The sequence below is a fragment of the Petromyzon marinus genome, chromosome 16 (genome assembly GCF_048934315.1).
Source record: "Petromyzon marinus isolate PM22_M1 ecotype Great Lakes invasive population chromosome 16, UKy_Petmar_22M1.pri1.0, whole genome shotgun sequence".
In the NCBI taxonomy this organism is placed as follows: domain Eukaryota; kingdom Metazoa; phylum Chordata; class Hyperoartia; order Petromyzontiformes; family Petromyzontidae; genus Petromyzon; species Petromyzon marinus.
In genome coordinates this window covers 7,648,123-7,663,892 of record NC_133682.1, presented here as the reverse complement: position 1 = coordinate 7,663,892, position 15,770 = coordinate 7,648,123, and the positions used below count along the sequence as shown (strand labels likewise).

General features: G+C 43.0%; 2 protein-coding genes across 4 annotated transcripts; both read left to right on the top strand.

Annotated features, from left to right (window-relative positions):
* The first annotated feature begins 641 nt into the window (after positions 1 to 641).
* NDUFA11 (NADH:ubiquinone oxidoreductase subunit A11) lies at positions 642 to 4,060 on the top strand. Its single transcript, XM_032955348.2, has 4 exons — positions 642 to 909; positions 2,772 to 2,864; positions 3,311 to 3,433; positions 3,613 to 4,060. The coding sequence occupies exons 1-4, from the start codon at positions 831 to 833 to the stop codon at positions 3,774 to 3,776; spliced, it is 459 nt and encodes a 152-aa protein (XP_032811239.1). The 5' UTR covers positions 642 to 830; the 3' UTR covers positions 3,777 to 4,060.
* Positions 4,061 to 7,299: 3,239 nt separating this feature from the next.
* On the top strand, positions 7,300 to 15,677 carry CCDC169 (coiled-coil domain containing 169). Of its 3 annotated transcripts, none has more exons than XM_032955346.2 (9): positions 7,300 to 7,445; positions 9,157 to 9,239; positions 10,230 to 10,340; positions 11,377 to 11,417; positions 11,838 to 11,936; positions 12,535 to 12,588; positions 12,753 to 12,826; positions 13,502 to 13,591; positions 14,132 to 15,677. In XM_032955346.2, the coding sequence occupies exons 1-9, from the start codon at positions 7,369 to 7,371 to the stop codon at positions 14,265 to 14,267; spliced, it is 765 nt and encodes a 254-aa protein (XP_032811237.2). In that variant the 5' UTR covers positions 7,300 to 7,368; the 3' UTR covers positions 14,268 to 15,677. The 3 variants fall into 3 exon arrangements, with proteins under 3 accessions (XP_032811237.2, XP_032811236.2, XP_032811238.2); XM_032955345.2 differs by having other exon boundaries at positions 14,129 to 15,677; XM_032955347.2 differs by lacking the exon at positions 10,230 to 10,340 and having other exon boundaries at positions 14,129 to 15,677.
* Positions 15,678 to 15,770: the final 93 nt, after the last annotated feature.

The window sequence follows — 15,770 nt, the reverse complement described above, 5'->3', positions numbered from 1 at the left end:
GAGAAGGGAAGGAGGAGGGGGGGAGTAGGGGAGGAGCGGAGAGGAGAGGGTAAGAAGAGGGGGCAGAGGAAGGGGGTGGTGGAGGGGAGGGGGAGGAGGTGGGAGGGGGGTGGGAGGTGGGAGGGGGGAGGAGGTGGGCGGGGGGGGTGGGAGGAGGTGGGAGGGGGGGAGGTAGGGGGGTGGGAGGTGAGAGGGGGAGGTGGGTGGGAGGAGGTGAGAGGGGGGGTGGGAGGAGGTGGGAGGGGGGTGGGAGGAGGTAGGAGAGGAGGTAGGAGAGGAGGTAGGAGAGGAGGTAGGAGAGGAGGTAGGAGAGGAGGTAGGAGAGGAGGTAGGAGAGGAGGTAGGAGAGGAGGTAGGAGAGGAGGTAGGAGAGGAGGTAGGAGAGGAGGTAGGAGAGGAGGTAGGAGAGGAGGTAGGAGAGGAGGTAGGAGAGGAGGTAGGAGAGGGAAAACACCACCCACGCTCTTTTTAATTTATATTTTTTCACCTACGTGACTGTACCTAAAGAACCAAAGAGTGTATGAATCCTTGCAGTCACGAAAACTTCAAATGTAGAATAACGCCCACCCACGCCCCCACAAGGTGCCGCACGCGCCCGACCAATGGGTGTGAGCGGTAAACCGGGCTCCGGCTTGGACCAATCGCGGCGCGGCTTGCTGCGAGGCGCCTTGACCTTAGTGCGAGAGTGCCCGGACCGAGCTCCGCCGCTCGCAAGCGAAGGCGTCTCGACTCGACTCCCACCCCCCCACACCACCACCACACCTCCCTTCGCTTCTCCGCGGCAACAACAAAAAAACCCAGCAGCGGCGGCGGCTGGAGACCGATCGACGATGGGGTTCTGGGATAAGGCGGACAACGCCGACCCTCTGCAGAAGACCGTGGAGGCGACGAAAATGGGCGCCATCGCGGGTGAGTGGTCGGCGCGGCTGAAGGAGGCCGCGGGGCGCCCTTGGGGTCCGTCCCATTGACCGCGTTTGTGATGATGGAGGGAGGGCCCCCTTCTCATTCCCTGCTCTTGCTTGCATTTTTTTTTTAATTCTCAAACCATGCCATTGTCCTGACGGGGCAGTCAAGCAGAGGGAATCCCCAGCGGGGCAGCTGTCCGAACACGGAACTTAGAAGACACGTAGACTCGCACAGAAACCAAAGACAACAGTGAGTGGACCCATTGACTTGCCTAGATACTCAAGACTCGCAGAAAACAACAGACTTGCATAGATGCCCGTGCACTCGCGCAGAGACCCCATGGTCTCACATACTCGTGGGCTCGCACAGGGACCCAGTAGAGCTCGCCGAGCAGTGATAACTCGGTAGTATTTGTTTGATTATTCACGAAATGTCAAGCCCGTAACGGACAGGGCCAGGACACTCAACCTTAGGCACTACATGTAAATGAGCTGTTTTATGTGTGCGCGTTTTAAAGGCTCTCTGCAACGGGTCACATCTTCTACTATCCCTTTGCAGAAGGCAACCCCTTATAACCCTGTCCGCTGCTCTTCATGGAATCGTGTTGTTGTTAGTGTCAAAATGTTTCCCAATGTTAACTTTGTCATGTGCAGGCTCCAGCTGCAAAACAACTATTTTGTTCACTTCGTTGTGAAGAGAGCCATTAATTCAAACATTAGTTTGCAATGTTTTAATTGCAAGACTGTTAATAACAGATGGTAATTTGTTTTATTCCATTTGCTGGGGCAATAGTTTGAGATTGTATACTGCATTTTTTCGGAGAAACTGAAAATCAAAGTGTCTCCATGCCCAAGGGCCGGGGCAACGCTCATCTCCGTTGGTGATGCTACTTTGGAAGTGACATTCCTATGGCCTAGGACAGTCCATTCCACAGGACAGCCACTCATTACTTACTACACGATGGCGTGGCATTTCACTGAACACAGAGATGATGAGCCGCTTCCAACAAAATGTTGACTTTTACTCTTCGATTGTGAGTCGATCCTTCATTTGCCAGTGCCACCGGCCTTTTGTTTAAACATTGTTGTATACATTTTAGTCGTAGCTTAACGTTTCTATTCCCGGTATGTGGCTCATTGAAGCAACAGGACTGCCACTCTTGAGTTGTCGATTTAATTAACCCACCCTGGGTCAATTTAGTGTCTTGAGGCAATTGTCAACTTTATGGAGTCTATACAATAAGAAATACATGATGATATCGCACCACTTAGTGGGAAGTCGGCATTGGTTATAATTGGTGACCTCTATATGAGTGTGGAATTGTGATGACTGGTTCGTGACTTCCCGTAGAGATAAACAGATTAGGACTTGGTGAAAGGACAATAACATTTTTTATTCAGTCACACTTCCACTGAGACTGACGATTGCGAATGAATATTGACATTAACAGAAAACACATTTGATCATCGGGCTTGACATACTGCTAATTTCACTGTTGATGTTGACTTTATGCCTTGGCGACACAAACAGGTCGGTGTGCGCTCACAGCCCGCTCATGGCCAACTTCCGACTTCGCTTGGCACGGGCTCTAAGCCAATCCGCTTGTGGGAGTGGGATTCCCAGTTCCAGACAATCTTCTGTCCAAAAAAAATCACTATTTTTATTTTTAATGTCCGTATTCCTTAAAAAGCTCCAGATCAATTCCATTATTTATTAGTATATGTTTTAGCTACTTCCACTGTTCTTCTTGGAAGTGCCCAAGTTTGTGTACTGTGCAATTGAATGGATAGAACGAAGTTGTGATATCGCTTAACTTTTGTCGTAATGTTCCATTCAGTCAAGTGTGAAATGTGAATGTCTTCCAGGTGCGCTTGGCACAGCGTATTACCTCTCCGCTTTCGAGTCCACGACCACGGCGGGTTCACTGATGCGGTTTGGGGCAGGAACCGCCGGGATAGGTTCGTGCGCACACCATGCATGATACCGTCTGATTGTGATTGCATATAAAACGTACAAAGACGTTTTCCCTCAGTTACTCCCTTACCTCATATGCCACAGTCAACCAGTCTTTATTATGAGTCTTTAGCACACGAGCTTGGTTTGTCATGCGGAGTTATGTAGCAGGTCATGTGGGGTATTTGAATGAACATAAATATAAGGTGTTAACAAAATACCCTTTGAAGTAAATTCTTACATTATTGATACGTTGCACTAAATTGTGCATGAACTGCTTGTTTTATTTATACAAGTGAAATGTGAATGTTATGCTGTGATATAAGGCTAATTGAGAAAATAAGAAAAAATGACAAAATACAAGAATCAGATCTCGTGTCAGATGCCGACTCTTAATTAGGTTAAGCACGAGATGCATAGTATGTACTGTGGTGCGTGTTTGTATACTCAGCCGCCCTTGGTGCCATCTTCAGCGTGGGCACGTGCCTCAGCGCTCAGGTCCTGAACGAGCCTGACAACGCTTTCAATCACTTTGTCGGAGGCTGCAGCGCTGGCCTGGCTTTGGGCGCCCGAGGTGAGTTTGTGGATGGGTGCAAGTCCTGAGAGCATGAGGCATGGCACTGGGTACACCAATCAAATGTGTCCCATTTTCCCTTTGTATTTGCAGTCATCCCTGTGTATTTTATAAAATGTTTTGCGATATTTATGTGAACCTATTTCGTGCAAAAGACGTTTTCTGTTGTGTTGTTGCAGCCCACAGTTTCAGCGTGGCGTCTATGGGCTGCGTTACATTGGGATCTCTGGGCGTGCTCGCAAAGGTCGGCCACCGGGAGGGCTGGCGTTTCATTGGGCCAGCGCTAACGCAGGCTGAAGTAGACGCACAAGCTATTGCCCCCTCACCCAAGGCATCCCATTAAGAGTATGGAATCGTTTCAGAGTTCAAGGGCAGACATGCATGCACACACTGACAGACACCTGGTGTGAATACACAGGCACTTGGATATTGAAGCATGCAGATTTACAATCTGCCTGTATGTGCAGCACATTCAAAGTCACTTACACAAGTTCTAATGAAAGACAAGTTGACAAAGACGTGTGTTGCCATTTAACCACATTGTAAATTTTGCCTTGTAAAGAAATCATCTCGAAAAGATGGTTTTCGTATATTGTACTGAATCCTAAATAAAGGTGATACAACAAATGGAATGCTTACTGATCAATATGACCAATCAGTAATGGTAACCTACAGTATTTTGGGATGTTTTAAATTGTCAGTCTTTCATTGTAAACAAGGTTAGTTATGTATATTAATGAACTACACATCCTGGACCAACTACTGTGGTGCAAGGAAGGACTTTGAAGGATACTGAAAATATTTCCTACCATAGGTTTCGTGTATATGCAAGACAAACCCACCTCCATTAAAATACATACAGGCACTTAATATTCACAGTAACTTGATTCCAATGTAACATTTTTTTTTTTAAGCAAGTGCAATAACCACCATTATACAACAGCATACAGAACGATAATATATTTATCATTCATTAATTGCATACATTTCTAAATACAGAATTAGTCTACAACACCTTCTAGCACTGCCATATTTAGGGAGTCTTGTCCCTGCAGATTAAGGAAAAGATGAGTCTGGCACTTCCCACAGATTTGAATCCAACCTTCCAGTCAGACTTTCCTTGGTTCATCACTTAGTAGTCCTTTCGAAATTTAGCTTATTTTGCATTCCGCTGATAAAATTAAAGAATGCCAGTTCTGTAATTTTCAAATAGGGTTTAGGGGTTGGGATTTTATACATATGCTAATTGTCCAAATGGCACGTGGTCTCCAGCCTATCAGAATGTTCTTTTTGTACAATACTGGACGTCTGAAAAAAAATAGCATCATAGCTTATCGGATTCCTCCAGTCTAAATAAAGATTCTGATATATAACCAGTATAAATGGTCTGGAAACTACTATTAAGATACAGCCTAAAAAACGTGTAGCTTTTAGATACAGTCCTGTAAATTCTGCTGTGTAACACATATAAAGCTTTATTAGTGAGAATAAACACTCGGTCAAGTGCATCATCATTGTACTCGTAATGTCACTGCTACTCAAGTAGGTGCATCATTACAGCGATGCCAATATAGCATACAGTGGCCAGAATTTGAAGCCTAATTTCTGAAATATACACCTATGTACACATTTAAAAGAACTTAGTTTTTTTCCGTTTCTTATTTAAATCCTGAAGTGTGTACATTTGTGTCAGCAAACCCAACGAAGACATTAAAACACACTTGGCATGGAGGTAGCAAAAAGGAGCCAATGGGTACAACTGTCATCTTTTGAAATGGTATGCTATGAGAGGTGCCCCTTCAAGTCTTATTAATACACCCCTTGGCTATCTTAACTTAAAATGTTGTTCCATGCACCCGAGATAGAGCCTTGAAATACGGCTTAAGCATCATTGCTGAACTCTGCAACATGGATGGACTGGTTTCTGACAGCCAGCCATGCTACGCAAAGCTGTATTGGTTGGAGCTTTTGGGGCGAACGGCAGCCACTCTCGCCAACCTTTGCTGCGTCTGCAGAAGAACACACGTGCAGCGCCGCGTTACAAACACTACATCTAGCACAGTTGCTTTTGGCTACATACTATACGGTACATCTACAGACCATGATGGGGAATAACAACAGAAGGCCTTCACCCAGAATTTGGTTAGACCGACTCAAAATTGCTTTAGTGGTCTGACGCCACAATTTCAACTTAATGTGCGTGTCCATGCACATGTAAACACCATTTAATACACGCATGACATTACATACTCTTACCTCTAGGAAGCTAGTATTGAGCTCCTTCAGAGAAGAGTGGTACTGCAAAATCGCCTGGTGATGCTTCTGGATCTCCATTGCTTCTTCTTTAAGCGTCACTGTGATACGGAACACAAAGGGGCAGAAGGCCCTTGAGCAACATTTACACAACCTGCTTCTTTGTAACTCGTTTTGCAAACCTCGTGAATGACGACCCAGATGGAGCAACGAAAGTCAGCTCACGTGCAGGAGCTGCGTAATAGATGTTTAAAATATATTACACAGTGAATATTGAACTGAAGCTTGACTTAATTTTGTATCGCAAATCAAATCGAAATGTCAGAAAAATTGCAATTGGATATTTTCCCCAAATCGTTCAGCCCTAATATGAACCTACGGTATGGTATATTGGTGACCCAGGTCACTTTCACAAATGAGATTGTTCTGGTATTCTATGTGGCGTTCTTACCCGGTTAAACTAAATGAACTTAAGCCTAGTTTCGCGGTCAGACACCAGCTTGAAGTTTCTTTCACGATAACAAACGCTTCAAATATAGGCCTCGAGTGCCGCCACTGAACTTACGTTAAATATAACGACTTAAATTAGGGGTTTGTCAATGTACTTTAAATGTCCTTCCTTTTCCAACAGACCGGCTAGTACCGATTCAGACACAAATCAACGCGTTGTCTTCTGAAAGGAGCCTGCGGTCATAATCTCGCAGGAAAAGTTATACGGCATTACCATGGCGAGACCAGGACATGTAACAATACTTATCCAGACAATCGCTGTAGTTTCACTTTCCACGAAATGGTACTTGGTTTTATCGACCCGCATAAATTACGGTCTGTGATTTGCACCCTTCGCAGTGTGTTCAGCTTACAAGTGTCGGGCTCGAGGAAAGCCAAGCACAAAAGTGTAGTAACTTTAATAACAATAAAACAGAACTGAACTATGTTCTTGGTTCATTCGGTAAAGTCACGTAGATAGAAAATAAAAATGAAATAAATTACAAATAAAAGCAAAAAACCAACGACGTTTCGATCACAACACAAGCGGTCTTCATCAGGCGGAGAAACAAAGAGGGGGAAAGCCTCCAAATACAACTGTTTATAAGGGCTTTCAAACTTGATTTGAAGATTTCGTGACTGCAGGAATTACTTTCAAAGTGGAGCAAAGCTGTGCACTTTGAAAGCCCTTATAAGCAGTTGCATTTGGAGGCTTGCCCCCTCTTTTCTTTCCGCCTGATGAAGACCGCTTGTGTTGCGATCGTGACTTTGCCGAAAGAACCAAGAACATAAATTCCTGCAGTCACGAAAGTTGTATGTCAAAACAGAACTGAACTATAATACATTGACAATGCGCTGACCCAAGAGCTCCTGAATCCGCTGGTAATCCTTTTTGTACTTGGGTGTCGAGCTTTCGTCCATAGCGCGTTTCGTAACGATGCAAACGACTCAACGAAAACCGCGTAAAGAAACGAATTAGCGCGATAGAATAAGAACAAAAAACTTCACGTATTGGATGAGCGATAGGAAGGGGGAGGGAGAGGGGTGAGGTTTGTGTACGAAAACAAATTGGCGGGAACGAGTAACAAAATGGCGTCCGTCGCTAAGTGCGCATGCGCGGCGGGGGGAGGGGCATGGCCGCGTGACGTAGGTTGCCATAGAGACGCGGGAAGCCGGAAGCGAGGAGGGCGAGAATGGAGGCGTCGGGATCGGAGCCCGAGGAGGAGCGGAAGAGTCTCGGGGCCGAGATCGCGCAGCAGCGGCAGATGAAGTGAGTTGTGAGTCTGCGGCGAGCCCCGAGGGCTTGCGAGGCGTCGTTGGGGCCGGGGTGGGGGCGAATAAAGGGCGACGGATTCGGTTCTGGACCAGAAGCAATTTCTGTATCGCGATGTTAGTCGTCATCAGCTGCACGAATCGAATTCGCAAGTTAGCGATTAATGCTATCGATTCCGTTCAACGTTTTCTTATGGAGTTGGAATCTAAAACGAATTGTAGGAATCGATTCACGTTCGAACAGACGTAATATTTCACGGGACCCTCCTTTGCCAGTACCAAAAATACAAGAATAAGTTTTCCCTTTTTTCTCTCTGGAAACAAAACTGAAACCTTTTTACAAGGCATCATGTCTGCATTATACACAATACCTGTGGTCAGAATGCAAACAAAAAAAACACTGATAATATATGCATTAAATTTTGATTTAAAGCTTTCGTGACTGCAGTAATTCATATTCTTTGCTCTTTCGGTAAAGTCACGTTGAAGGGAAACAATAAAATAATAAAATATTGCTTTCCTTCAACGTGACTTTACCGAAAGAGCTAAGAATATGAATATATGCATTGTCTTTGAAACTGATTGGTCCACACCAGAGACAGTTTTCTTTCGAGCCTAGTCTCAAACAGTGTTAGATCAGAGGACGCCAAAAGGCGAACAGCACAAAGACAATGGCACTATCAGAGTAATGAGAGCTCGGGTTGAGCATCTACATCATGCCAGTACCAAAATATAAGAATAGGTTTTCCCCTTTTTTCTGGCAACAAAACTGATTTTTTTTATGTAAGGCATCATGTCTGCATTATCAGTGTGTGTGTTTGTTTGCATTCTGACCACAAATATTGTGGTTAATGCAGACATGATGCCTCGTGAAAAAGTTTCAGTTTTGTTGACAGAAAAAAGGGGAACACCTATTACTAGACGTAATAGTTATTGATACTGTTGGAATCCGATGAGCTATAAAGCTCTTTTTCACAGATGTCCAGTAGGGGCGGGTCAGAACGTTACAACAACAAACAATACACAAACACGACAGGAGTGCAAAGTTTCGGGAAGGTAAACAAATCACTTTAAAAAATATATCAAATACAAATAAATTATCTTTCCAGGTAAAGCCCACTGAGCTATTAACTTATTTTTCAGAAGCGACCTGAATATTTAAAAATACCTTCCAACTAAGTTTAAAAGTGTAACGCAGTCCTTTTGTCAGTGGACATCGGTGGTCTGAAAGACATTGGGAACGTTTTGTTTGTACAATGTCGCCTGACGAAGCTAGTTGTAATTACTGGCGAAACGTCGTACTCAGATTGTAAATGTTGTGGCTATGCTCTCCAACACACCGGTGTGCTGTACTAGTAACGAATTTTCATGTTCTGTTTACATGACAAACCTTACTAATTGGATGTGTCGGGTGGTGGCGGGTTTAACGACACATATTTACGCGATCTAACCCACTAAAAGACCTGTATTATGGATGTTTGTACAATCCCTTCTCTAAGCATCACTTCCATGCACGCTCACCATAAGCGTTGCTGTTGAACAATGACTCCACTCGGATGAATTTGTTGTACATATGTTGAACATCGTTCGCACCGTACGTAGCCAACCATGCTAATCGGAGGTGCAGGGGAAGGACAACAAACTAAACACAAAAAGCAGTAAATGTTTGTTTTCCATTTGTCTGTCCGTATGCGTGCGTGTGTGGTCAGGATGATGTTGGAGATTTCCATTAAGGAGTTGCAAAAGACGGCCATTGAGATGGAGAAGAGGCTGGGACAGGTGGAGGAGGAAGGTGAATATTGAATTCAGAATCAGAATCTTTGTTTGTCTCCATGAACAGTGAGGCAGTCTTTGGACCTTAAGAAATCCTTGACATCAGGCCATCGTGTGCCGATTAGCACGGTTGGCTATGTACCATGTAAAAGAAGTTCAACATACATACAGGGTCTAAATTTGCCAAGTAAAAAAATGACACTGCAAATTAATCAACAGGGATTACACATAGCAACCATCGCCCCATACTGGCAGACTAATTCCCCAAATAACTTTTGCAACTGAAACTACTGTATATCCTGGTCTCTTGAGTTCTCATCTGGCTTAACAAAATTAACTTGAAAGTTTATATTTATTTGGGGTCGTCAATTGCTGGTGGATACTATATAATTCTATACATTTCATGCTATAAAGTAAAAGTCAAACGTTAAATGTTTATATAATGGCCGTTTTCTCAATTTATTAAAATTGTGCTGTTATACATAATAGTTAATTCTGGGGAGAAAACAATATATATCAAAACTCGTTATTATATCCTGGAGTACTTATGAAGAATCCTTTAAGTAGACCTTGTATCCTTTCCACAGGAGGTGGCGCACTTTTCCACAATCCATGAGCTTGTCGAATGACAGCCCAATCGAGCTGGAATTTAACCAAATTACAGTGTGTGCAAATTAAAAATTAAATATATTTACATGTGTAGTTACTGTACCCATTAACTCGATACACTTGAGAACCTTGCTTACTCATGGGCTGCTACCTGGATTCGAACCCACATGTACTGTAAACAGAATTATCTAGTGTGTGCCCTCCATGCTGTTAGATGTATATCCTATGTTACAAATGTCTTATTATGTACGATGGATCCACGCATTAAGAATGTACAATAGATCACTTAGTGGAGTGGGACACATTTAACCCTCCATCATCTCTCAAAATATCCAAGCACAGCTGCCTTGAGCCGCAAGCCTTTCCACGGCAGACACTGATGTGAGACAATTCCCGGCAGGGTGTGAGTGGCGGACACGGTACGAGACGCAGCGAGAGCTCAACGAGCGGCTGAGGCTGCAGCTGGAAGAGATGAGGACGAAAGTGAAGGAGGGCCGCGACACCCTGAGAGGTGCTGCCAGGCCACCGTGGCTCAATACGCATTTCTTCCATGTGTCTCGGTGGCGAGATGTTAATTCTCTCGCCTGGTATACAGGAGGTCGGTGGGTTCGATCCGAACCCTGACGCCTGTAAATTGGAAGTTTACATGTCACTCGCCCCGTGGTCGCATAGATTCTTCTCCGGGTCTTCCGGTTTTTCCCTCCATATTAAGAAAAAAGCATTTTAGAGTATTTTCCTGCTATAAATGTCCATGTGATAAAGATAAGTCTCTTTGTTGAGCTGTCATTTGTGGCCAGATCGCTTCTAAAAAAAAGCTATATAGCTCAGTGGGCCTTACTTGGTAAAATAAAATTGGTTTTGGTCTGGTCATGTATGTATGGACTGTATTACATTAAACTGCTTTCGCACCGTACGTAGCCAACCGTGCTAATCGGAAGTTCCGGGGAAGGACAATAAACTAAACACAAAAAGCAGTTATCATGTTGTGGTGTGGTGGTAAAGCACACTACTGAAGGCTCATCGATCTCTGTTAGTGCAATGATTACCCAAGGTTCCATCTCCCTTTGGTACTTGTACGATGTTCAGGATCCTGCAAGACCAGTGTTGTGGCATTAATGGGATTAGACATTTTGACCTTTGCCTATTCAAGTACAGTAATTGAAACGAACACAGTCCTCTGCTGACTAGAGTGAAAACAGATTTCTCTGACTCTCAAAGTGCAGTGTGACATCCTTAGCAATGAGTAAAACATTTAATGGATTGTCTTGAGTTTCTGAATTTGATTACAGTCTTGGGTGAGGTAAGGGGGGTGTTGGAAATAATTTTAGAGTTGGTGGGCTAAGTTCAGTGGGATTGTCTGGGGATGGATGAGAAAAATGTGAGTATACCCTGCAACCAGCGGGTAATGTGCACGAGCGTGCTTCTAACTGGATGCTTTAAAAAAAAAAACTCTTCTTAATGTACAATTTATATAAACGGCAGGGATTGAACATTCTTGTGGTATGGCCTCATTGCTGGTTTAAAATGAAAAATGTATGTTGTTGCAGAGAGGATGAATGTCATGCAGGGATATAATCAGCAGTCGAAGGTAAGTGTGACTTCTCTGCTTATTCAGTTTGACTTGCTGTCAAATAGAGGGCACTGTAGCAACACTGCCTCATCTCTACACACAACAGCAGATATGAAGTAGCAGCTGTAAATAATGATGTACTGTATTCTAAAATTGTTGACCTTGTCACCTATACTTGTTCTTTGCAAATGGATACATCTTTATCACGTGGTTTTATAGGTTGCAGTATTGTACATTATTGGATTTTCCATCCATGTTAGTTATACATTTGTTGACATAGATAATATTGTATGTAGACTGTAAATAGTAGTTAATGTGCGTTATTGAGATATTTTCATCTTGCATTGGTATAAACTGCTGACGCAAGTGCTGTGTTGAGTACATTTTAAGAGGTTTAATGCTGTGCTAATGTGACAACTTTGCTGTCTTGACAATCAGGAAAGCCTGAAGCAGCTGCTTTGGAAGAAGGAGGAGGAGCGGCAGAGTCTGCAAGAGACGCTAGTGGATTATGAGTGGCGCATTGCACAGGAGGCAAAGGTAAAAGACCATGTACAAGGGGTTACACAAGAGGAACAAATTATTTTATATTGCTCTCTGATGAATGCGATATTATGCCGATTCCTTTTCAGTGGTTCAGGACTGTTACGTGTCCGTTAGGTTTTTCACCTACGTATGTCGCGGGGGAAGGACAAAAAAACTAAACACAAATATTAGTTCTAAAGAAATTAGTTTACAATTTAGATTTAAAATTTAATTGCATATCAAGGGTCGAATTATTATACAAAAACAGCTCGTCAATGATGGTTTAACTGCGTAATTAAAATTACTCGAAGAGTTTAATTGATCTTGAAGATGCCCCCATGTTGATTGTAGGTAGGAAAAAACACAAATTCCCTGAATACCAAATACACACAAGTGGCATGCTCTGCAAGTGAATGAAATAAATATTTGAAATTTATATCATGTCTCAATTGATGACAGCTAATAACAGTGCTTCACTTTTGCAAATATTTTGAGGCAAAACAACACTTGTAAACTGACGTCAGTATTATGTTGTCACAAGATTCTTAACAGAATGACGGTGTCGGGTAAAATGTAATGTTGTCCGTTACAATCTGCTTATATTATGTCCTAGGCATACCACAAGGTAATAAATGAAAAGAGAGAAGTACTCAACCAGTTGGGCGAGGTAAGTGCGTGCATGTGTTCAATACAGTACCAGTTTAAGTTAATTCACTTTCTACATTAGTGGCAATAGCCAGAGGTGATTGTGAACTTATTGGAAATGCGAGGTGGTGCCAACGCATGCCTGCGTCTTGTTCTTTCTCTGTCATGGTTGGCTGTTGGGGAAAGACGTTGGACATTTCGACAAGGCAAAAGAAGGTGAAACCAGCAACAGGACCACATGACCTTGAACGTTTCAAACGGTACGCAATGCAGATGTGATGTTGCCACTCGTATACCATTAATACATGCCTAAATAGTTCCTTTAGATCAGCGCTTTATGAGCTGCAGTCTTACTTACTTATGCTTGTTGACCCAATAAAAGATGCTTGTAATATAGTGTCATCTAATTGACATTTGATAAGTTTACACGGGTGAAAGGGGTGGTGTGATGTTTATTTTATTGTGCAATGAACCCGGCAAACTAATTCCTGTCAATGGCTAACATCAGTGAATAGTGATATCTTAACTGGTTCTGGGCACTCCTTTCAACAATGTGCACTGACCACGTTCGTGAAATATGGTCAAATTACTTCCCTGACTTACACAGTGTGTGGAGGACTTCATCCAGCAGTGGATGAACAAGGGCTCAATATTATATTTTCATGAAGTTATATGAAAAGTTATGAATATACTCTGGGCTTTACCCAGGAAAGTCTCAACTCCTAGCTATGATTAGCCAGTTGAGTGTGTGTGTGTGAAATACAGAGAGCCTGGAGGAAAGCCAAGCATACAAGGGGCTAACATAGAAAAACTTATATCCATAGATAGGTAAACAGCTTACTTGCTATCATACCTTATTAGCAAGCATATGTTTTTCTTTCCAAAAGTAATGAAATACTTACACTTGGACCATATTTTTTTCCTCTTTGCTGTAGAAAAGGGCGGCCTTCTCAAGAAGTTGACCATGAACCAACCGACTCTAGAGGGACATGGCTCCCTCAGCTGCCAGCGGGGGCTCTGCCACGGTGAGAACGCTCACAGCTCTATTGCAGACACACTGCCTGCTGGCTTGTTCCTGCCCTACGACAGCTTATAATGCAGAGCTCATGGCTAGAGATTGCTTTGTCTCCAGCACCTGCACTGAACCTAGAGTTGGATCATGTGTCTGAGAGCTGGTAAATATTCGGAGACTTGCAGCTGGACAGATGTAGTTGCAGCATCTGTATTGTCCACTGGAGGTTTCTACCCTCACTCAAACATACCAGTGGTATGAAGCATTGTTACAAATGTTAGACATGTGGCATTGATTACTCTCATTTATACATCTATAACATCACAAGGAACAAAGATGGATATTTACTTTGACTCATTCTACATGAGAAATTATGTTTTTAAAATGCCTTACCTCAAAATAATAATCAACTAAGTCCATGACTGGGTTAAACTCTCCCCAATTTCCAGTGAATATTTCCATACTCATGTAACGTAAATGACACGCACAAATTCATATCCATCACGATGGCCTTGCAGCACAGAAATTAACCATTGTTTGTCATTCACAGCAGAGCACATGGCGTGACGACGCAGCAGCAACATCGGCAGCAGACAACTTCAGAGGCCCAACAAGGTCCCACAAGGAGACGCCCACACGGGGATCAGCTGCCGAAACTGGGAAAATTCCAGTCCCCCGTTATTCTGTAGAGGATCTGGACGTGGCAGCTTGTGGCTATAAATGTTCCGTCCTGACACGATGTTCCCATCATTTGCTGAATGTCAGACCCGTTGTGTGCTGTGCACACGCCTGCCCATGTGTGATGTCAGTAACAGTTAAGAACATTTTGTAACGTTGGGTGATTTGTACTGCATAGCAACATGTATAGGACAAATAATGAAAATGTTCATTGTGCCATTGCACAGGTTTATCTGGTTATATTCACGTTTGTTAAATATATTACATAAATACAGTTTACATTTATGTTTTTTAAAGTTTTAATACACTGATGTAGTCATATCAATTTGTTGTGGCTTAAAAAATATAACGGACACTTGTTTAAAAGTGCAAAATAGGACAGCATTTTGAGTTATCAAACCTGCATACTTAAGTTATATGTACAATTGATTACGTATTTTCTGAGATTGGTGCGCATTAGTTAAAGTCCCTCTTTAAATAACACTTTTAAAACTAGAATTGTATAGAAGAGCGGTTCCCAAACCTCTGGACCATGGACCACTCACAATCCGCAAGGCTGTAGGAAGTGGTCTGCAGAACTTTTGCAGATACCTTTATCTTTAAAAAAAAAACACCATGTATTTCATTTACTTTCATTGAACAATTATTTAAATTAGTAAATTCAAGGTAAGTTATTAATGGTCCAGAAAGTTAAGGAATCACTGGACTATAGAAGGACCCCTATACCATGGAAAGTCAGTTGTGCGTGCTTTTCTTACAGCAGTGTTAGCCTGTGGAGCATCTCCATTAGTGAAAGGTTGTGTACAATTACATACATTTACATTTCGTGGCAATATTGCAGGGGCCATGCTCTTACCAATTCAATACACCGGTCAAGCAAGGCTTCATTCTTGCAGTCGGTTCTCATTGCAAGGCTAGCCAGGGTGAGCATGGATTGCAGGACCGAAGCCACCCTTCATAACAATCGACTATGCTGGCTTTATTGTAATTGGCAGATACAAATCCGCTGCACCTGGCACCTTCAATGTGCCAGCTGAGGGGTGGAATCTGGCGGGGGGGTGTGAGGTGAAGGGCCTCACTCCAGAGTGCCCTGCATCTGGAGCACGTGGTGTACCGTTTGGTATTTTGTTAAATCACTGAATTGCGAGTGTTTAAATCCATTGTAAGTTTTAATTTGACGTTGAAGTATTTAAGTGTTGTGTTTTTGCATTGCAATACAATTTGGATGCACTGTATTTAAATGACCGCATCTCAAGATGCTGCAAGGACACAGTAGAGGGCTGTGTATTTAATGTTTGTTCCACCCCCTATACGGTATACTTAAGCCTACCCGAACGGTGAAATTTCAAACCAATGACCTGGACCTTGCTATCGATAAAACGTCTCACTTGTCAATAAAAAGGCAGATTTGCCCAAACTTGTTTGCTTTGTATTTTACAGTCATAAGGCAATGGTACTTACAGAAGGTGGTGAACACTTGTAATCTGTTCATGCACACCAAAGTACTTAATTTA

Excerpts from the sequence above, each read along its gene's own strand:
- CCDC169 (XM_032955345.2), top strand. The coding sequence starts at position 7,369 with ATGGAGGCGTCGGGATCGGAGCCCGAGGAGGAGCGGAAGAGTCTCGGG. Across the intron at positions 11,418-11,837 it reads GATATAATCAGCAGTCGAAG|GAAAGCCTGAAGCAGCTGCT; the intron begins GTAAGTGTGACT and ends CTTGACAATCAG. Across the intron at positions 11,937-12,534 it reads GCATTGCACAGGAGGCAAAG|GCATACCACAAGGTAATAAA; the intron begins GTAAAAGACCAT and ends ATTATGTCCTAG.
- NDUFA11 (XM_032955348.2), top strand. The coding sequence starts at position 831 with ATGGGGTTCTGGGATAAGGCGGACAACGCCGACCCTCTGCAGAAGACC. Across the intron at positions 910-2,771 it reads GAAAATGGGCGCCATCGCGG|GTGCGCTTGGCACAGCGTAT; the intron begins GTGAGTGGTCGG and ends AATGTCTTCCAG. Across the intron at positions 2,865-3,310 it reads GGCAGGAACCGCCGGGATAG|CCGCCCTTGGTGCCATCTTC; the intron begins GTTCGTGCGCAC and ends TTGTATACTCAG.